General features: G+C 38.7%; 1 protein-coding gene across 2 annotated transcripts in view; it reads left to right on the top strand.

Annotated features, from left to right (window-relative positions):
- Positions 1-22,922, top strand: part of invs (inversin) — a 41,058-nt gene that overhangs the window by 3,194 nt on the left and 14,942 nt on the right. The window contains exons 3-12 of one of the 2 annotated variants that reach the window (XM_067448587.1): positions 8,051-8,135; positions 10,867-11,030; positions 12,765-12,938; positions 17,934-18,101; positions 18,196-18,376; positions 18,480-18,589; positions 19,764-19,935; positions 20,187-20,342; positions 22,330-22,559; positions 22,679-22,785. In XM_067448587.1, coding sequence (XP_067304688.1) covers positions 8,051-8,135; positions 10,867-11,030; positions 12,765-12,938; positions 17,934-18,101; positions 18,196-18,376; positions 18,480-18,589; positions 19,764-19,935; positions 20,187-20,342; positions 22,330-22,559; positions 22,679-22,785 — 1,547 coding nt within the window. Of the gene's footprint in view, positions 1-8,050; positions 8,136-10,863; positions 11,031-12,764; positions 12,939-17,933; positions 18,102-18,195; positions 18,377-18,479; positions 18,590-19,763; positions 19,936-20,186; positions 20,343-22,329; positions 22,560-22,678; positions 22,786-22,922 lie in introns of both variants that reach the window. The other variant, XM_067448585.1, reaches the window with a different exon arrangement.

Raw genomic sequence — 22,922 nt, 5'->3', positions numbered from 1 at the left:
ACATTTTTTTGGTTTATGTTTTCATGAAGCATGTATCAAGAGCACATGAAGCTGCCTAATATAGCTAACATAACATTACTTAGCATAAAGTTACAATGTTATACACTTAGCCATTAGCAGAGATGATAAATACTCAATATGTTTTGCTGAAGTTGATTGCTGTTGTGTTGAATTTCGCAAAATGTAACTTTAGATAACAAAATGCATGTGTAAAAGCTAGTACACCGCATCCAGGAACTTTTTTTTAGAACTAAGTTAGCTTTAGCAACAATGCTTTCATCATGGAAACTTTTATATGCAAAACACTGTATATGTTATGAATCTTACACGAAATTCATCTTCATTACAGTATAACTGATGTTATTGGAAAAACATGATGCTACCCGTTTTCTTTGCCTCATAAATATAACTAGCGCGTTACCAAATCAAACACAAATATATTTTAAACTTTACCATTCTAGCTTGATAGTGAGTAGCCAACTAAAAGACATCTTATTTGTTTATATTCATACTGATAAAGTTAGATGTTTTATTCCATGTGATTCTGACATGATGTCACTACATGCACACTGCTCGTCTGAGGTAAATAATGCGTCTTCCATCTGATTGGTCGGTGAGGCGCGGCCATGTATTTTGGGGGTGTGGCTTTGGAAAGAGCCCAGGGAAGGAGAAGGTGGAGTGAATGTAAATAATGAGCTGTCTTTAAAACAGTCGTGAGAGGTCTACAGACACTATTTTTTTTATACTTTCTTTTTCAGAGTATTTACATTTTAATTATGTATTGATATATAAAGAAAGTTTAAACAATTTTGGGAAAAAAGCTTTTTAACCAATTCCTACCTATCCTACCTTTAAAGGGGGGTGAAATGCTGTTTCATGCATACTGAGCTTTTTACACTGTTAAAGACTTGGATTCCCATCCTAAACATAGACAAAGTTTCAAAAACTAATGTTGGACGTTTGATGGAGTATTTCTGTGTTAAAAATACTCCTTCCGGTTTCTCATAAGTTTCGGTGAGTTTTTTTCGAGTATGGGTCTACTTGACGTTAAATAGATCGGATTGTCCTTGTATGGGCCGTACGGGCTCTTCTCCCGGTAGGGTGCGCGCGCGCGTAACTAGAGGGAGAGAGAGGAAATGCACGGCGTAAACAGTCTCTCAGGTGCAGATCCAGTCGTCCGTGAACACTTATGACGCGCCGCGCTCCACTTTATTCCTATGGGTGACGTCGAGCGACTTCAACGCTTCAGCACAGCATTCCGGGAAGGCATTTGAACCGATTTGAACGCAGAAATGACGGGAAGCCTCAAGGCATCGCTTCAGTCGCGTCGCAAAGTGGATTTCCACGGTCACTGCTGTCACAGGACTTCACCAAATCATACCAAAGAAGTGTGTTTTTGACAGAGCGGTCCCAGCGATAAAGGTTCGGTCCTTGGAAGCAGCCGGTGAGTAGATCAACTTCAAATGTCTCTGCTATTGGCTACCGTCGCATGAGTAAACATCAGTAAACAATACGATCACGTGCTTCGTCATTCAAATGCGCTAACGGTTACTCCATTGTTGTTCTGTATAACGTTACACTATTCTGACTCTGACGTGCAAAACCGTTTTGCTTGCTACCTCTAAGGTCTAACGTTAGTTGCATACAATAGTCCATAAACCAAATCATGTCCTCATAAACTGCGCGTAAAGACACACAAAGGCCCCTAAATACAGTACATACCACAGAGACGGACATCCTGATGTTGCTGTTTCTCCTGTTCAATTTATTTCAGCCTCAGATTTGATTGTGGATCATTATCTGTATTAGCTGAGATAGCATGGGTTTCTCCACGCTTGAGGACGTCACCGCTTTGTGCACATTCGTCATTCTTTAGCTCCGCCCACACGATACGCCTCCAGGCGCTCGGTTTTTTCCGGAAAGGCTCGGGACAGCCCATATTTCTTTTATAAATATGATAAAACTAAAGACTTTTCGGAGATATGAAGGATGCAATACTACTCTATAGGTACTCAAGATTGACATGAGATTGACTGAAACTGAGTGTTTCATCCCCCCTTTAAGGATTAGTTCATTTTTAAATGAAAATGCCCTAACCCCCATTTCATCCAAGATGTTTGTGTCTTTGTTTCTTCAATCGAAAATACATTTTTGAGGAAACCATTCTAGGATTTTTCTTCACATAATGGACTTAAATGGGTTAAAGGTCCAAATCAATGCAGTTTCAAAGGGCATTGAAGGGCTTCAGAAGCTCTGCATGATCCCAGGCGAGAAATAGGGTCTTTATCTACAAAATCCTCTGTCTTTTTAACCTAAATTGTTAATTTTTCGCTGCTCTGCGACGTGCCACGGATTGCGCAATTACGTCAGAAATGTCACGCTAGACGTAGGCGGATGTACTGCACCAAGAAACCGTGCACAGACTAATACAAACTCCCCTTTACACAAAAAACTCCAACTCCAACTTCAAAATCGTCCGACGTCATTGTTACACCTTTTTTTGCTATAAAGAATATTTGTATTAGTCTTTGCATGAGCGCTTTGTAAACACGGGGGCGGCACATCCGCCTACGTTTAGCCTGACCTTTACGACGTGATTGCGCAATCCGTGGTGCGTCGCAGAGCAGCGCAAGATGAGCAATTTAAGTAAAAAATTATATACATTTTTGTTTTGTTTTAGAAAATGACAGATGGTTTTGCTAGATAAGAACCTATTCCTTAGCTGGGATCGTGCAGAGCCCTCTGAAACCCTTTAAAACTGCATTGGACCTTCAACATTTTAGTTGCATTTGAAGTCCATTATATGGAGAAAAATCCTGAAATGTTTTCTGCAAAAACTGAATTTCTTTTCCAGTGAAGAAAGAAATTTATGAACATCTTAGATGGCATAGGGGTGAGTAAATTATCACTTTGAAGTGAACTAATCCTTTAATTTAGAGCTAAAACTTAAATATGTTCACACAATTTGGTATTGCATTGCGTCATGACAAATGATACAACTCAAATTTGGAATGCCCACTTTAGTTTGACCCTTGTGACCCTTTAGCCTCAGCATGTACAGTATGAATCAAAACAATCCATTCGATATGGCCTCCATGTTGAATGTGGTCCTTATATTAATATTTAATGAAGTGAAGGGTAAGTGAATGTTTCTGAGGGAAGCTTGGCTCTCTCCAGGGTTAAGTGAGCTGTTAATAATTGATGATGTGCTGATTTTTATGGTTCTTTGAGCGTGTTAATAGAATAATGTACTTACTGACTGCACCAATAGAATAATGCAGTTAACGTGTGTGTTTGGAGAATAATGTAATTAGCATGTGTTCAAGGGGTTGTTGCGGAGGGAGAGAGCAGGCAGATACACACATCTACAAGATCTGTGAGGGAACACAGTGCGTGTCGGTCATTGCTTTCTAACCTTATAAACACCCGACTGATTCAAATCTTGTTTCATCTTTTTCATTTCCGCTGACTCTCTCTCTTCTTCACTTTCCCCCCTCTCTCGCTCTTTCTCATTGATTTTCTGTTTGTTTTTCAATCACATTATTTCCCGCGCACAGCGGTGTAGCCAGCGGCTAAATGGCCCCTCTCCTACTAATTGGACGTTTAATTAGATCACAGATTTGGCCCAATTAGTCGCTGTAGGGAGGATAGGGGATAGCCTGGGGGCTTTGTGTGTCTTTGGGTGCGTGTTTATGTGACTAGATGGAGAAGAGAGAAAGCGAGGGACGGAGATACAGAGAAGGGGGAGTAAGAGAGAGAATGGGAGGGTGGAAGAGAGATATCTCTCTCTAGGCTGCCTCATTAGAGATGTCAGAAAGGGTCTGCCATGATACTTCCCCCCTCACTATGAGTCCGGCCCCCAAGAGACCTATCACAGCAACCTGGCCCAAGTGTGCTCCGGGGACTCAGACCGTGCCATCTCTCAGTCTCAGCAGCAGCTGCAGTTCAAATAACTGCCATGTTACCTGAGAGAGCCACCACCAGCCCCAGTTTATCAGTGAATGATGCCATACCCTCATTGAAACATAAAGAACAAGGGTGTTTCCTTCGAAATGGCACAGAATCTTGTACAAAAGGTTCACATACACTAAAGGTTCAAATACACAATATGATATCAAATAGGCAACATTCCTTTTGTCTCTCATAGTGGTCTCTGAGCTGATGGTCCTAAAGCAAAGATGGTCATGATTGGCTGATGCTGTCAACAATGTAATGACTGCCTATCTTGTTCACAACTGGCCTGCAAATCGACGCATGGCCTGAATGGGTCAAACTTAAAAATGCATACTCGTTGGACTCATTCAGGCCATCTTCATTGAGGTAACCAGCTTTGACTAGCCTGACAAGCCAGACCCACATCAAGATGTTTGGTCTGGAAACTCACCATTGACAGGGCTCAATCCGAGGGGCGGGATAAACGGTTGTCTTTCGAACTCCCTCTGCACAGTGTGCACGCAATTTGATATCGCCACAACCAACCAGAGCAACGAAAGTGAAGCAGAGCTCGTTGACAGATTCAACATTCGCCGTATCTATTACTAGAAGCACTCGGCCGTCATTATGTTAAGCCCCGCCCACCGACTCTATACACGATGTGATTGGCCCGACCAGAGTTTGGCGTTTACAGCTCAGAAGTGAATTGAGAGTTGCTAGACGACACTCGTGGCAAATTAGATTTGCTGCAGCTAGGGTGCGTCTAGATTTCTAGGGTAAGCTTTGACATGATGACATTACTATTTTCAGTTGAATTTGTATTGAAATGAGCTTGAAATGTCTTTTTGAAATTGAATGTTTTTTTGTGTGCTTTCAGTTATATATAGGCTATATTATTCATTTATTTATTTTACTGCATACATTTTAAACACATTTAATTGATTGATTGATTGTGTGATTAAAAATAAAAATAGTTCAAAATTCAGATTTCAAAAGTCAGTGTTGACTAGTTTCTTACAAGACACCAGTCCAGGTGTCCATGTTGACCCCTATCCACTGCTGAAAGCGCCAGTGGAGGCGTGATTATCAAAACTGGACCACGGAGCAATGGATAAAGGTGGCCTGCTCTGATGAATCATGTTTATTTTTTCATCACGTGGTTCACATGGAAGCAGTGTGATGCTTTGGACAATGTTCTGCTGGGAAACCTTGGGTCCTGCCATCCATGTGGGTGTTTCTTTGACACACACCACCTACCTAAGCATTGTTGCAGACCATGTCCATCCTTTCATGGAAACGGTATTCCCTGGTGGCTGTGGCCTCTTCGGTAGGATAATGTGCCCTGCCACAAAGCAAAAACGGTTCAGGAATGGTTTGAGGAGCATAACAAATAGTTTGAGGTGTTGACTTGTCCTCCAAATTCCCCAGATCTCAATCCAGTCGAGCATCTGTGGGATGTGCTGAACAAACAAGTCCCATCTATGGAGGCCCCACCTCACAACTTACAGAACTTAAATGATCTGCTGCTAACATCTTATTGCCAGATATCACAGCACAACTTCTGGTGTCCAGTGGCATCAATGCCTTGATGGGTCAGGGTAGTTTTGGCAGCAAAAGGGGAACAACACAATATTAGGAAGGTGGTCATAATGTTATGCCTGATTGGTGTATGTTTTAAATAGCAATATTGAATAAAAAGTGTATTTATATATGTATGCACATAATTCTCTACTGCACGGATGGCATCTAATGTGCAGTGTGTTTTTCAGCATCTTAAGATGTCACATGTTGACAGTGTGTATTGTTTAACTGTTTAATACAACTTATGTTTTTCACTTGTTGTGACTGACACTTTTGGAACTATATAATTGCATTACTTTGCCCATTGGAAGGCACACCTCGTTCACCAGAGGGGCTCATTTGTCGCTCTGCATTATGGGAGACCAGCTAATGAGGCACAAGGTGATCATGTCAGTCAAGACACACTATGGATGGCATCCGCAGGGATGCTTGCATGCATCCACAGCATGGAGCCTTTTCTCCTTGGAGACAGTATGGAGGATTTGCCCTCTGGGCATTAGATGAAAGAACTGGTGTCTCTCAGCAAGATACTTGAAGAGATTTGAATAAAAGCACTGTTTTTGGAAAGGGAAGGGTTGATGTGAATCATACAGATCTGCTATTGCAATGCCAGGCACTGCTTTACTGACAAATGTGCACAAAGCTCAACTTCTGACCCGGTGGTTTGTTCTAAATTATTCTTTATTCTTTTCCCTGCTCTGTCTCTCTTTCTCCCTAAATCCTGACTCAGCTGGTTGTTCAATAAGATGCTGGTGGGGAGTCATTTGGCTGGGCTAGACAAGCTGGATGCTTGCCCACACACACAGACACACACACACACACACACACACACACACGCACACACGCACATACACTCGTACACACTTAAGATGAAGTGCTCTCCTTCTTGTGTACATTGTATGAATCCTTAATGTGTTCCAGAGTTTCAATGGAAAGATGCGAAAGACTAAATCGGAGTTATTTGGTGACTCTATATCACGTTTGTTTTTTTGTTCACTTTTATCTAAAACTATTTTAAATGAATAATTATACAGCTTTTCACTTGAGCATTTTTGTAAAACAGTTAATATGACAGATGCTGTATATTTTTGGAATTGTTACAGCTGTAAATGTTATTATTAAGTGAATTACTAGTTCGTTAAAATGATTCACACTTAAATTCTAAACGGTGATAATCTACAATAGCAAAGATTGTTAATTAAATTAGTCAAAAATGAGTACGCACCATTCAGATGATCATCAATATAATGCCACTACAATTTATATTAGATTTTCTCTCTCCATTAAAAAAATGTATTAAAAAAATATTATCATGTTGAGAACTACCAAGAAGTCTGAAATTAGACTTTTATTTAGCCCTTTTATTTAGCATTCGATTTGAGGGAAAGTCGTTTGATTTGTATGCCAGGCACTGCTGTTATTAAGTCCCTGTGTGTGTGTGTGTGTGTGTGTGTGTGTGTGTGTGTGTGTGTGTGTGTGTGTGTGTGTGTGTGTGTGTGTGTGTTTGCATGTATGTAAGAGTCGTAGTCTGGAGGAAAATGAGGAAAGCTTGTGGTCGATATGAGCGAAGCCTCCATAAAAACCTTCTCTCACGGAAAATCACTTCCCACGCGATCAAGCACACACACACACACTAACGTGCGGTCAGACGCAAACACTCTTGCGAGTACACGCACAGATAGAGCTCTTCCCTTACGCGCACACCTTTGTCAAAGGCATCCCCCTGCTGTCTTTTTTCCATATCGTGAACCCAAAAGCAGACTGTGTGCGCCCATGTTTTTTTGTGATGTCTGATTTCCTTCATTTAAGTACATGGAGGCATATAAAGCTGAATTATAGTGTATCGGAGAAGGCTTTTAAAGGCTTTAATCAGAACATACACACACAAACACACATGCTACTGAAGTAGTTGCAACTCTTAGTAGTTTTATGAGTCTGCATTAACTAACCCCAATTACCCTCTCATGAGGTGCGTGAGAACAGAGCGGCTAATTAGTTGTGTGTGTGTGTGTGTGTGTGTGTGTGTGAGAGAGAGAGAGAGAGAGAGAGAGAGAGAGAGAGAGAGAGAGAGAGAGAGAGAGAGAGAGAGAGAGAGAGAGAGAGAGAGAGAGAGAGAGAGAGAGAGAGAGAAGACAAGAATGAATGGCAAAAGTAAAGAGGGTTGTATGAATGGTTTATAGTGCTCATTGAATTCTTTTATTTCTGCGGTCATAAACACGCTTCACACACATTTAGTGTGGATTTGTGTACGTAATTGATTTTTTTTTAGTCTCCTGCAATATTGATGAGCATGAATAAGAGATGAGTTGGGCAGGGTGTGTCCCAGTGGGGGATTTGCGCCCTCCCTGCTACTTCCTGTCTGAGGATTACCCAGCATTACCCGGCTGAACCACTGCGAGTGGATGCAATGGTTAGCTCGGTCACTGTTCAAAGGTTGATTCAAAAAGAGTGAGTTTAGATTTTAGGCCTATAATCATGATGTTTGGCCCTCTAAGTAAACATATTGCATGACTGCTGATGTGTGTTTGTGCACCAGGCGATGCTGCTCCCCCAGAATCCATCTCAGGTGCACGCGGCCGCTGTGAATGGAGACAAGAACACCTTACAGAAACTGATCACAGGTATCATACACACACAGTTATTGCCACCTTTGGTAAATACGAACAAAAAGCCTGTGAAAATATGTGAGATATGTGAAAATCTGCATTGTTAATGCAGACTTTAATTAAAAAATTCTAGAATCTAACCTTTCATTGAAGTAAAGTAATTAATAAAGCAGAAATGTTCATTTTGAAATATTTGTTTTTCTCTCAAACACATTGGCTACGATTATTGGCACCCTCCTATAAAGTCTTCTCCTATAATGCCTGATGAGTTTGAACACCTGACGAGAGTTCAGAGATCATTCCTCCATATAGAATCTCTCCAGATCCTTCAGATTCCCAGCTCCATGTTGGGGCCTCTACTCTTCACCCCACTCATTTTCTATAGGGTTCAGGTCAAGGGACTGGGAGGATCACTGCAGAAACTTCATTTTGTGCTCAGTGACCCATTTTTGGTTTTTGATGTTTGTTTTGGATCCTTGTCCTGATTGAAGATCCAACCATGGCCAGTTATAAGATTTCCAGCAGATGCCGTCAGGTTTTGATTGTTTTATCTGTGGGTATTTGCTAGAATCCACAATACCATGTATCTGAACAAGATGTCCAGGACCTCCAGCAAAAAAAAAATAGGCCCACAACAAGGGGTATGGGCTACCTTGTATCCCTGTTTGCACTAAACTCATCTGGTGGGTGTGCTGCCAAAAACTTCATCTGACCATAGAACCAAGTGACAACTGAATATGCAGGAGTTTGTTTTTGGATAAGCAGAGGATTTTTTCTTGAAATCCTCCCAAACAACATGTGCGGATGTAGGTGCTTTTTGATTTTTTTTTTCTTTAGTCTTTCTGACCCCAAGACTAAATACATTTCTACAATCTGTGATCCTTTGAGTGCCTTTGGCCCGTCAAACTCTCCTCCTAACGTGCATTAGGACGCTATAGACACACATCCTCTTCCAGGCGGATTCATTAATTATTGCCCTGATGGTGGAAATAGGGATTTTTAATGCTTTAGCTATTTTCTTACAGCCACTTATTTTGTGAAGCTCAAAAATATTTAGCTGCACATCAGAACTATATTTTTGGATTTTACTCATTGTGATGAATGGTTAGGTATTTGTCCTGTCATTATGTTTCATCATATTTATATTCCGGTGGATAAACAATTTATTTTCACAGCAATCATATATCATATTTTCTAAAGGGTGCCAATAATTTTGACCATGACTGTATATCCATGCTCATAATGCTCCATGCAATTCACTTTATTTTCTATGTAAGTCTGTATGATATATCTAAAAAATACACTAGCATTCAAAGGTTTGTGAGTGTGATCTGATTGTGAGATTTTTCACATGTTTTTGAAACAAGTCTCTTATGCTCACCAATGTTGCTTTGTGATTGAAAATGTTGTTGAAAAAAATGAAATATTGTTGCTTTTAAAGTGAAATATCATTACAATTTTAAATAATTGTTTTATTTTATATATTTCAGTGCCACATGATTATTCAGAAATCATTCTAATATGATGATTTTCTGCACAAGAAACATTTCTTATAATGTTGAAAACAGTTGTGGTGTTTAATATTTTTGTGGAAATTCTGATACAGCATTTTATTTTAAATAGACATTTTTAGTTTTAGTGTAAAGGTCTTTACTGTAGTCACTCTTTACTGTGAAATGAATTTTCATTTATTTACGCATGCTTCCAAGGAATGTACTGAATTCAATTAGTGATTTGTTTCTTGACCATTAAAATACATTCTTTACTATAAATATTTTTTCCGACATACATCTGGCATCTTGCATTGTCCTGACCTGTATGTTTTTTGACATATGATGTACTAACTACAACCATGGAGATCATTGACTCAGGTTCCAACAAGTACCATTTATCAATTTATGGATGATACAAAAAATCTTTCTCTGCTTACATTTTAACTCCCATGGCCTTATGGGATAGCAAAGTGTCCACTATAGCTCACACTTCACATTCATAAAAGATGGGTAGAAAATACCTCAATTAAAATCAATATGATATCCCAGGTGAAAAATATGTACTATTAAATGCAATACAATAGAATACAAATATACTATAATGCATTTTTAATACATTTATTAGTATTATCTTTTTCCCCTGGGATTGCTTAGTTTTATATCATAAATCTACTGTGAATATTCAATATATCACTCACTATTTAATATATCACTACCTATTACCTTATTATATTTTATATTAAAGGGTTAGTTCACCCAAACATGAAAATTAATTACTCAACATCATGTCATTCCAACCCCATAAGACTTTCGTTCATCTTCGGAACGCGAATTAAGATATTTGTGATGAAATCTAAGAGATTTCTGTCCCTCCATTGATAGTCTACACAACTACCACATTGACATTTTAAAAAGTTCTTAAAGAGATCGTAAAATAAACCCACATGGATTGAGAGGTTAAGGCCACATTTTCTAAAGAGACTTCTTCAATTTATATGATGAATAGCTTGAATTTCAGCCTTTATTCACATTTAAACATTGATCAGCGAACATAAGCGGAAGCTCAACCGAACTTGATTCAGTCAATCTTGACGTGTGTCAAAGTACTAGTTCTTAAGACTTCTGTTTGGTTTGGAACGACATGAGGTTGAGAAATTAATGATAGCATTTTCCTTTTGGGGTGAACTATTCCTTTAAATGTGGATTTCAACAGGTTAGGGTTGAGTTGTTTTTGTGTTTTGTGTTCACAGCAGAGTCTCGTCTGCGGGACAGCGAGGATCAGTTTGGCCGGACTCCTCTGATGTATTGTGTGCTGGCTGACCGCTTGGATTGTGCAGAGGTGCTGCTTAAGGCTGGCGCAGCCGTCAACAAGACTGACCACAGTCAGAGGACTGCTCTTCACCTTGCAGCACAGAAGGTGACACACACACAAAGCCGTATGTCTCTGAGCTTACCCGTTTATGATAGACACTTTTATGAAAGGATGGTGTTAGGGTTTACTGCCCTCTAGTGTTTGTGATGTTGACACATTTCTCCCTGAGATTTAAATATGAGAGTGCAATGGTATTTTGACTTAATACACGGGATGGTTTGAATGAGACAAGAGGAGAGGATTGGACAGCAGAGCAGAGTGGAGAGGAAAGGAGACGAGTGTGAGGAGAGGAAGACAGGGAGGGACGGGATTGATGGGTAACACTCTGACATCTAGATCAATAAGAGCTGTAGCTCAGGGATTAACACTCTAATTGGGCTGGGAATAGAGACTGAGAACCCTGACACACACACAAGGGCTCTCCCCAGAATGTTTTACACAGGAGCTAAGGAGGCCTGGGAGGATACTTGATGAGAGGGCAGGGCCGTTCGCACTCAGACACATTCAGACCCTTTAGATGGATAAACAGCCTTCTCTATCCCAAACACAGCCCAAGAATAAATGTCCCTGGGTGCGCTTAGCAACGTTTTTGATTCCATGTAGATATTTTGCTGGCTTTGGATGGTTTATCATTTTAGTAAAATGCAGATCAAATATCTGCTTGATAAAATATATGTGTAATTTAAAATGAATTATAAAGATATTTTTTTATGGTCTTCATCCGAGTGAAAGGGATTTTTATAAAATAAAAAAAATGTAGAGCAGGGACTTGGTTGTATTGATAATTTTTAAATTGGATGGAGGCAGATCTGAATGCGAGCTTGCGGTCGATTGTTATAAAGGGGGCAGGGTTTAAGCCGAATTAATGATTGGATAAGTCGGACATACGTCTGGACAGAGAAGTCAGTTGTTTCACCAGAAAATAGTTTAAAAAAATAAAATAAAAAATAAAAATAAAGATTGTTAACAAAAATATCATGGATGCATGTATTTAGAAAGTAGTTATGGTTCTTTTTTTTAGTAGTTAGGTGAAATATGTAATTTCTAGATAAACCAAATTAAATTGCTAAAATAATGATGCACCCACTTTATATTAGGGGGCCTTAAAGGGATAGTTCACCAAAAAAATGAAAATTCTGTTATCATTTACTCACCCTCAGGTTGTTGCAAACCTGTATTTGGAACAAGTTTCTTTGTTCTGCTTAACAAAAAAAAAAAAGGTAATTGGAAGAATGTTTGTAATGAAGCAGAGAGAACAACCATTCACTTCCATAGTATTTCCCCCCTACTATGGTAGTGAATGGTTGTTTTCTTCCTTTTGTTACAAACATTCTTCTAAATATTTTCTTTTGTGTTCAGCAGAACAAAGAAACTCAGGTTTGGAACAACTTGAGGGTTAGGAAAATAATGACAGAATTGTCATTTTTGGGTGAACTATCCCTTTAACTACAGTGTACTAACATTTTAATTAATTACTTGATGCGAAGCACTTTTTGATGTAAATACAGAGTAGTTAAGGCCACCTAATTTAAAGTTGGACCATAATGACTATTTTTAAGCAGTAAAAACTATTTTAACAGCTCTAACTGAATTAAAGTTAAATAGTATAGTGAAAAGTATTTGGAATCTTTAATATAACTTTTGGAGTACATCTAGTGTGATTCCTGCTGTTCATTAGGTTGTTGTGATCCTCCATTCATTACAAACAGACAAAATATTTCTGCAATTAAAGTTAAAAGTTGTTGATTATGTATTTGTGCATGTGCAAATGCTTTGCAGGGCAATGTGCGTTTCATGAAACTCTTATTGTCACGCCATGCCGATTGGCGTTTGAAGGATTTGGAGGAAATGACTCCATTGCACCTGGCAACTCGTCACTCGAGCTCCAAACCTCTGTCTCTGCTCCTCAAGCACATGGCACCTGGTGAGGTGGACACACAGGACAGGAATAAGGTACCGAACGATACACACAGATACAGACATTGCACATGCTCACTTACACACTCGGTGGCTCGTATACAGATGGCTTGGGTGGGGATCAGGGGTGAACATGAGGTTAGGTGGTGTGTGTATGTGTGCGTGTGTGTTTGTGGTCGTATATATGCCGTAAAGCAGCAGGGGGTCTGTGCACCCTCTGATGTTTCTCTAGAGGATATGAGCTCTGTTTAAATTGTCTAATAAAAGATATTTTCTCAGAGCTGCTGAGAGAGCTTGCCAGGCGCCTACAAGGCTCAGAATCGCATCGCAATGTTAACCTTATGTGTGTGTGTGGAGTGACAGTCACACTCGCTGCATGCAAAAGAAGTCTTCCATGAATCACAGAGAGAATCACCAACCCAAATTCACAACAAATACGGGATGTATGGGATCTTAAAGGCACACTGTGTAAATGTTAGCGGCATCTAGTGGTGAGGTTGAGAATTGCAAACGCTCACCCCTCCCTTTTCGAAGCATAGAGAAGCTACGGTGGCTTACACAGGCCAAAGATTTTGTCTTCTAAAACAGCAGAGAGTAATTAGCGCTCTGTAGAGATGTTTATCTGTTTAGGGCTACTGTAGAAACATGGTGGCGCAAAAGGGTGACTTCACTCAAATTTGTGGTAATCTCTTGAGCTCATCAAGGCTGCATTTATTTGATTAAAAACAGTACAATTGTGAAATATTGCACTTCAAAATAACTGTTGGTTACTGGTTGGTACTGATTTTGTACTTTACTGAAATATTTGTAATATTACTCTATGAGCTATAATACTGATAATAAAAAAATCTATAGTATAGTATTAAAATGAGCAAACACAGACTAGATAAAAAGAAGCTGGTCACCATGGAGCAAAAGGAAAGGTTGGAGAGATGCGTATGTGGGCCCCGTGTTTTCCTGGGAAACACTATCAACTGCTCCAGATTACCAGACCACATGCAGCTTTATTCACTTTGGCTCCAATTACTGTAAACATTCACCCCAGTTTACTTTCCGATGATCTACGCACATACAGCGACTCTTTAGATACGGCGTCATTTAAAATCTCATTCCACAGACAAACTGCTCAAAGCTACCAGGGTTATTAAGGCTCCTGTTTTAAATCATTATTCTCTGTGTGTGTGTGTATGGTTGTGATTACGCTAGCATGAGTGTGTGCGCGAGTGCGCACTGTGGTTGTATCAGTGCTCCCATTGAGTCACATAAGGGAGTTTTGTTTGCAGGCCTTTATCCGTCTGTTGGTTTTGTAATAATTTGATAAGCAGAATCATGATTTCTCGTGATGAGGCTTGTTCGGTGGCCAGATGCAAAAATAGCTCATCTAGTGCGTCTTCGGTCTTCACTTTCTACGTTTGTAAATTGCTGAGGAAACTTGAGTGATGGATGAAGAGAGAAGGGCATGTGTTTAAAATCAAACCTTTTTAATTTTGAAATCAAACTGTCTTTATGGTGAAGATGGCTGACCAGTTTTCTCCTGCTGGTTCAGTATGTGAAGAAGCTGGAGACCAGCATCCATTTAAATGTAACCATTTACCAGACAGTTCATCCAAAGTGACTAACACATGAAGAACAGTTCAAGCTATTTATCAGACAAGCCAAAAATATTAGTAATACTGAAAAGGATGGGTTTGACCTCTGACTACCTACCAGGAGTCTCAAGCAGTGCCAAACTGGCCTGACACTCACACAAAAAAGGCATTTGGAATCTACAACTGATATACTGTGTATATACAAACAGTGGTTTAATGTGTGAAGCTGAGATGCTGCTGTATCATAACGCAAACCTTGAATTAAGTTTTTATAAGGCATTTTACAATTCACATTTGCAAAATATAAAATTGGAATTATGAGAAAGTAACTTCTTTGTGTGTCCCATTACATTTAAATGAGCTGCTGCTGCAAGCCACCTTTCCAGAAGAGGGTAGAGCCTTGACAGTTTGTTTCAGCAACAACAAAACTGGACAATCTCACTCAGGCAGGGGCGTAGCCATCTTTTCAGAAGTGAGGGGGACAGAAATGATTTTTATTTTTTGGACCAATATAATTTATCGCATCTCTTGCTTTTAATTGGGCAAGATATCAAATACACTGCTGAACAATAACCACTAATTAATATCTATAATATTATTCTCCTATTTTTTGTGCCAATTTTATGATTGGTTTATATACTAGCCTACAAACACTTGTGCATTAAGACTCCATAGATTTTATGCAATGTAAAAAAAATATATATTCTTCACTAGAAGAATGATCCTTCACTAATCATTCTCATATGAGGATCTGATGATCAACACACATTTATGATTATTATCAGTTGTGCTGCTCATAGTGCTGCTTAAATTTTGTGGAAACCATCTAAACATTTGTGGTAAAATTAAAAAAGAGAGAAATTAATACTTTTGATGATCAGACATGCATTAAATTGATCACAAGTGATATTTTTAATATTACAAAAGATAATTTATTTAATGAATGCAAATAAATGCTGTCCATCGAACTTTCTATCCATTAAAGAATCCTGAAAAATAACATGTAGGCTATCATGGTTTCCACAACATTTTTAAGCAGCACAACTGTTTTCAACACAGATAATAATCATACATGTTTCTTGATTATAAAATCATCATATGAGAATGAATAGTGAAGGATCATGTGGCACTGAAGACTGGAGTAATGATGATAAATTCAGCTTTGATCAGGAATAAATTACTATATATTCACATAGGAAAAAAGCTGTTTTATTTCAAAATATTTTTTTTATTTCAAAATATTACTGTTTGAACTATTTTTGATTACATAAATGCAGCCTTGGTGAGCAGAAGATACTAAACATTAAAAGCTGCATAATTCATATGATAGCCTATACTTTATTGTCAATAGCCTACATTGAGATGCCTTGAAAAACACACAAAAAGCATATATATATGCTATATTGCCGCAATCGTCTGATTGTCGTCGTCACGTTTCATAACTCATTGTTTTCCTTCAGCTGCAGCTCCAGCGTGACTGGATATTACCTCTACGAATCCACGTTTGACATTCTGTGAGAGCCTCCTCATATTTAGATGCGAATAAAATGACAGGTCATGCATAGATTATTTTTTGTCTTTGAAATTAAATATTGATGTATTCACATTGGTTTCTATGTAAATACACTTGCCCGTGACCTCAAGAAGCGCGCTATCAACCCAGATTAAAGAAAGCTGTTTTTAGCGTCCCTGTTAACTTGCCCGCCCCCGCACAGGTAACGCCGGTTCGGATCCCGCTCGGAGCGGGTCGACTAGGATCGGTGAGACCCAGTAAAAGTGCGGGGGACGAAAATACATTTTATTAAAAGTGAGGGGGACATGTCCCCCGCGTCCCCCGCGTAATCTACGCCCATGCACTCAGGCAATTTTCAGAAATTGTCAGTAACAGTGTTAAGCCTTACATGTTCAAACCGGAATTGGACATCGATGATGGAGAGACTTTAACTTTGAAGAAGTTACAACTTTAGGCCCTGTCCTACGAGTCTGCACTTTCGTGAAGTAACGGCGCTTTGACTGTCGGAAAGAAGTCTGCTGTGGAGCTTGCACCCCTGCGTGCTCAGCAAAAGTGCGCATTGAGAGTGGATATCGACTGCAAACTGCACAATGGGATTGGGCCTGGGTGCGCTTGTGAAAACCCTTCTGAAACCTAAAATGACAATGCGACACCCTACATGGACTGAAAGGGGTGATGAATCGAGAAATTAACTTTTTTTATATATATATAAAAGGTCATGGTAATATAAGAATATCCTGTAAGTTTTTACGAGTTTTAAACTTCCTTGTTAGTCAAAGAAAATCTTTTATAGACTCCAGGCCCAGAAAATGATCGTGTGCTTCACCCTAACATCATCTATTGGCGAAACATGCTTCTACAGAATAATAAGCACGTGTAATTCAGTAGCCGCGCCCACCGACTCATCGGATCACGTTAGCCAGCAGCAATAAACATGCTGAAAAAGATAGCTAGATATTGTGGAAGAACAGTCGCTGCATAAGCTTCCTTTGGAATCTAATATTAGGAATGTGTGATACTACATTTATTTTTAATGAAGTTCCAGCTCACGTGTGGAAGAAATGTACGTGTTTGCTTAATTTCACTGCGGAAACGTTTGTAAACAAGTCTCAGTTAGATTTGCAGACACAATGTGCCTTTTATATTTGATCCGACAGGAATGGTGCAACAAACTTATGTGAGTAAAACGTCTTTTTTATATGTATATAAGAAAGTATATAAGTATATATATAAGAACATTCCTTTCTTGATCTGGGTGCGCGAACTGCGTTGAACTGACTCTCGTTTGTGAAGCAGTTCAGCGTAAAATGATTTGCTCAAATATATAGCACTTTGGTGTCCTCAGTGGCTGAGATGCCAGGAGTCTATGGGGACACTTATGTTTGTTTGTACATTCAATAACAGAACATTTGTAATGTTTTTTTGGCGCACATATTGTATATCTCCAGCTGCTACTGCAAGGAAAGAGAAATGGCGGACTGCCGCGGCTCATTCAGGGCTGTAGCTGCTAATAAGGCTGATCATCACCAGTTATGGGCGGGGCTTCAGTAGGGGGAAATCTGGAACCTTCCCCTAAAATCACCATTAAGAAATGTGATGAAAAAATCCACATATTCGGGCCAGGTAGTATTGCAGTTAAAGAAGGTCTTGGCCCTCAAAGCCCAGAGGGAGCTGGCCGACTGATGTGATATGATAAAGAACGAATGCCCTCACTCATTTTGTGTTTTTTATTTTTTATATTTGTGTTTTTGGAAAAGCACCATAATGTTATTTTCTTGATTACAGTTCATTGACAGCTTGGTAGCTGTTATCACATTAAGCCCCAATTTGCTTGAAGGCCATGAATCAGCTTTGTAGCTACAGTGTAACACGAGTGAACAGTAAAACTGGTAATGTAATCTTCGAAATTGAATGTTGTTTGTTCTACAGCAGACAGCACTGCACTGGAGCGCCTTCTACAATCACCCTGAGCATGTTAAGCTGCTGATCAAGCACGACTCAAACATCGGGATTCCAGACAGCGAGGGAAAGATCCCCCTACACTGGGCAGCACATAACAAACACCCCAATGCCACACGTACAGTGCGCTGTATCCTGGTGAGTCCACGGCCATAACCTCACTTGTACTCTTCAGACTTAAATTATACATTTAAAGTATCGTCAGTATGTCCCTAAATTTTGTATATTGTAGGAAGCTGCTCCCACCGAGTCTCTGTTGAACTGGCAGGACTATGAGGGACGCACCCCTTTGCACTTTGCAGTGGCTGATGGGAATGAGGCGGTTGTTGATGTCCTGACTTCATATGAGGGTTGCAGCGTGACAGCCTATGACAATCTGTTCAGGACACCACTGCACTGGGCGGCACTGCTGGGTACACACATTTACACTCATGCATATGCACAATTTGACTGCTTAAAGTAAAAAAAAGTGCCCTAAGTGTAGATGTTAACATGGGTTTGTATGTGTTTGTGTAGGCCACGCAAAGATTGTCCACCTCCTGTTGGAGAGGAACAAGTCTGGGATGATCCCATCAGACAGTCAGGGAGCAACACCTCTTCACTATGGAGCTCAGAGCAACTATGCTGTAAGACATTTTTGAGTGTGTAAAATAATATCTAGTTTCATTGAACAATGAGTGTTTTGTTTTTCATTTGTTTCTTTTAATTTGACTTCATCAGATCTGTTGGAAAAGGTTGAAACTGAACATCAATTTAAATAAATAAATAAATAAATAAATAAATAAATAAATAAATAAATATATAAAACTACTAATAATCCCAATTTAAAAACACAATGTTTTTTAACTATGTATTCGTATGTGAATATATTAATAAAATGAATAAACAAATAAGTAAACAAAAAAATAAATGACTAATAATAATAATCCCTTAAATAAATCATCTAGCAAGTACATTTATTTTTGTTTGTGTATATACAGCTCTGAAAAAATTTAAAGACATCTTGGTCTCTTGGTCTCTTAATAAGAAATAATAAAAAAAACCTCTTAGTCTTTTAATTTTTTCCAGAGCTGTATAAATATGTAAATAAATAAATAAATGAACAAACAAATACATTACAAATAAATATATTAATTAATTAATGTTTGTTTCTTTATTATTTATTTATACACATAAAAATGTTATTTTATTAATTCATCATGAATTTTGTATATGTACATATATATATATATATATATATATATATATATATATATATATATATATATATATATATATACATCCAAATTTAAAAATGTTCATTAATTCATACACATAAATATAAATAAAAATTTCAAGATTATTTATTTATGGGGTATTATTAGTAGTAGTAGAATTTTTTTTTGTTAATGTATTTATTTAGATATTTATATATACACAAATATAAATATACTTGCTAGATTATTTATTTATTTATGGGATTATTATTAGTCATTTATTTGTTTGTTTAATTATTTATTCATTTTATTCATATATTTACATACAAATACATAGTTAAAAAAATGTTTTTTAAATTTGGTATTATTAGCAGTTTTATTTATTTATACACATACAAATATAATTTGGGATTATTAGTAATACATGTTTTTGTTTGATGAACATTGGTGTCTTTTATGAGATTACTGTTATTGCTGCCATTTATATTAGCAAATTATAAGCTATTTGAGGCAAACATCACTAACACATAGCCACTTATCCTATTGCTTTATTTAATTGATAATGTGTGATTTGATGTATTTATTGTGTTTTCTGTCTGTTAAGGACACAGTTGCAGTGTTCCTAAAACACCACTCTGTGCGCGATGAGCCCGACCTGGAGGGACGAACAGCCTTCATGTGGGCTGCTGGGAAGGGCAGTGATGATGTCATCAAAATTATGCTGGATCTGAAAAAGGACCTCGACATCAACATGACTGACAAATATGGAGGGACAGGTGTGTGAGAGAGTTATACCCCCCCCACACACACACACGTACACACAGAGAGATATTCATTTTGAACACAATTACCCATTCCTGGCCTAAACGTGTTAGTTTCAGCTCAGATCAGTGATAATTGCATTTTCTTTTCAATCAAGCAATTAACCAGCCATATCCTATGTATGTACCCTCATACAGCCATAACAAGAGTTGACGGTTTGTCCCCATGTCTTAATGTGCTCCTTTGTGTGTGTGTGTGTGTGTAGCACTTCATGCGGCTGCTCTCTCAGGGCATGTGTCCACTGTGCGCTTGTTGCTAGAGCTGGGAGCCATGGTGGATCCGCTGGACGTAATGAAACACACACCTCTGTTTCGCGCTTGTGAGATGGGCCATCGAGATGTCATCCTAACACTAATCAAAGGTCTGTAACTGCATACATCAGGGTATATGCAGGAATCCTGAAGTTAATTTCAATACCTTTTTAAGACTTTTTAAAGACCTTCTCAAAATATTTTAAGACCTCATGATCGCACTTGTTCTAATCTGCAACAAACCTTTAATAAACAGGTGTAGTAGAATGTAGAATTAAAATCTCTATCGTAGGCCAATTTTGTATCGTTTATATTGCATATCTGTTTAGCAACGTATGGAGGGCGAGATTACCTAACTGTGCATTTTGCAAAATACGTGACGTCACCCTTAGACCGCGTGTGCCAGGGATGGAAATTAACTTTTTTCAAAATCTACCACTCAATGTTTTTACCAGCCACTTTCTTGTTTTTAACAGACAATGTGTAACTGCATGTTAAAATGAATTATACAAGCTCTACAATACTTAAGCAGTTTATTTAATCTCAAGTCTCAATGAAACTCTAGGCCCTCTTTTTTTTACCTGGATGTGGCATTTGGATGATTCGTGGTCTTTTATGGCTTCCAGTTTTATGGTTTTTAGTCCCAACAATGAAACTATTAGTTTTGGCATCTTCTGAAGCGTGTTGCCAACATACCAAGCAGAACCTTGTCAGTAGAGAATGGGATGCACCGAAATCAAAATTTTTGGCCGAAACCAAAAAAGAACAGACCAAGGGCGAAAACCAAAACGGCAAAAGAAATGATGCCAATTATTAGTACTATTGCATTTATGGCTAATGCTATGACTGTGTAACTTTACTAAAAATCAAGGCATGCGATTGCATAAATTAATATTAAAGTTTCAAATAATAAATCAATTACAAATTATGCAAATATTTATTTATATTACATGCCCCTTTATCCTCCCTATAGACAGTGCTGACCAGGAAAATAATACAAATATGCAAAAAAACAAACAAACAATAAAAATCATTTTATTTTAGACAGAGTTTAAATTAAATCAGGATTAGGGCTTAATTAAGAGTAGTAGTAGTAGTAAGAGTATTAATATGTAGTAAAATATGTCCTTCTAAAGGTGACTATGTAGTATTTTTGCAGTAAAATATTAACCACAAAAAAACCACAAGGCCAGTGTTATATATTTTGTTCTGTTGAGTTCTTACAATATCCCAAATGTTTTCAACTATTTGTAAATTGCTATTTTAACCAAGGAGCCGGGACGTCTAAGGGAGTCGACTGTCAATTGCGTCATATATGCGTTACCCTCGGGTTCCTCGGATTTGGCAGAAACGCTTTACTCTTAGCAGTGTGAACAAGTTTCACGGCAGTAATGTCATAACATCATTTTAAAAACATAGATTTGCAGATTTATTTATTTATAGACCTGAGGGAGGGGTTCTGGCAGACCAATCACGGCGCTTGTGGTCTGCGTAGAATTGACGCGTAGTTACATTTTTGGAGAGGTGCGCGTCAGGTACGGTGAAGGGTACGGAATATGTAACGCGTCTATGCGTATGGTACAGCGTTCCTTCTGCGTGCAATTGACGCAGATGTATAAATTGGCCTTAAGGCTTGATTGTCTTTCATTGTCCATTGCGCTCATTAATGGTTGTTCTCAAACTGGCAACCAGTGTGAGCGTCGAATCCGAGGAGGAGAGGTGGGGAGAAACAACCCTCTCCAATATTTAGAATTTGGACTGCAGTACCCCTTTCAATCACTAACTGCCAATATTACATACTGCACCTTTAATTTAAAACCAACTGTGCTAATATGAATTAACACGACCAAGGTTGCCTATAAAACTGCATGAAATTGCATGGAACTGAGATGCAAATCCAAGGGCAATCAAAAAGTCTGCAATCAAAAAACTTTACTGAACAAGATAAAACTCTTTTAAAGCAAATAGCAAAGAAAAACGGCACACATCAGCTGTGGAATCTACGGAGTCCCTAAAGGGTCCTGGTGAAGAAAAAAAAAATGAGATGGGAGAAAAATTTGATTGCTCATTGTAAATCTGCATCTTGAATATGTTTAGGAGGGGCACGCGTTGATCTGGTAGACATAGATGGTCACTCTGCACTGCACTGGGCGGCACTGGGCGGTAACGCAGAGGTATGTGAGGTGCTGATGGAGAACGGGATCAGTCCTAACCTGCAGGACCACGCTGGACGAACTCCCCTGCAGTGTGCGGCATATGCCGGCTACATCAACTGCATGGCCTTGCTCATTCAGCATGATGCTGACCCCAATATCCAGGACAAGGAGGTATTATTGTAAAGCAAGCCCAAAGCCAAAACTGAACATGTACTGGCCATGACCCATGAGCGGCCTGCTCAAGAATGACTGAAAAATAGTCTTACTTTTGTGTGTGCTTATGTGTTAAGGGGAGAACTGCGCTCCACTGGTCCTGTAATAACGGTTATCTGGATGCTGTGAAGTTGCTTCTGGGGTGTGGGACCTTCCCCAACCATATGGAGCACACTGAGGAAAGGTAACAAACATTCACACATGCACACCATTCTTGTGGTGTGACCTAGTGGTTACAGAGCTGAAAGACTGCAGGTTCAAATCTTGTTAAAAAACTGACATTAAAATGTTAAGAATTACAAAAATATACATTTATTGTTA

This window comes from Pseudorasbora parva, chromosome 7, assembly GCF_024679245.1.
Source record: "Pseudorasbora parva isolate DD20220531a chromosome 7, ASM2467924v1, whole genome shotgun sequence".
In the NCBI taxonomy this organism is placed as follows: Eukaryota; Metazoa; Chordata; class Actinopteri; order Cypriniformes; family Gobionidae; genus Pseudorasbora; species Pseudorasbora parva.
Note: the sequence above shows the minus strand (reverse complement) of the source record. Positions and strands in the feature narration are given on the sequence as shown.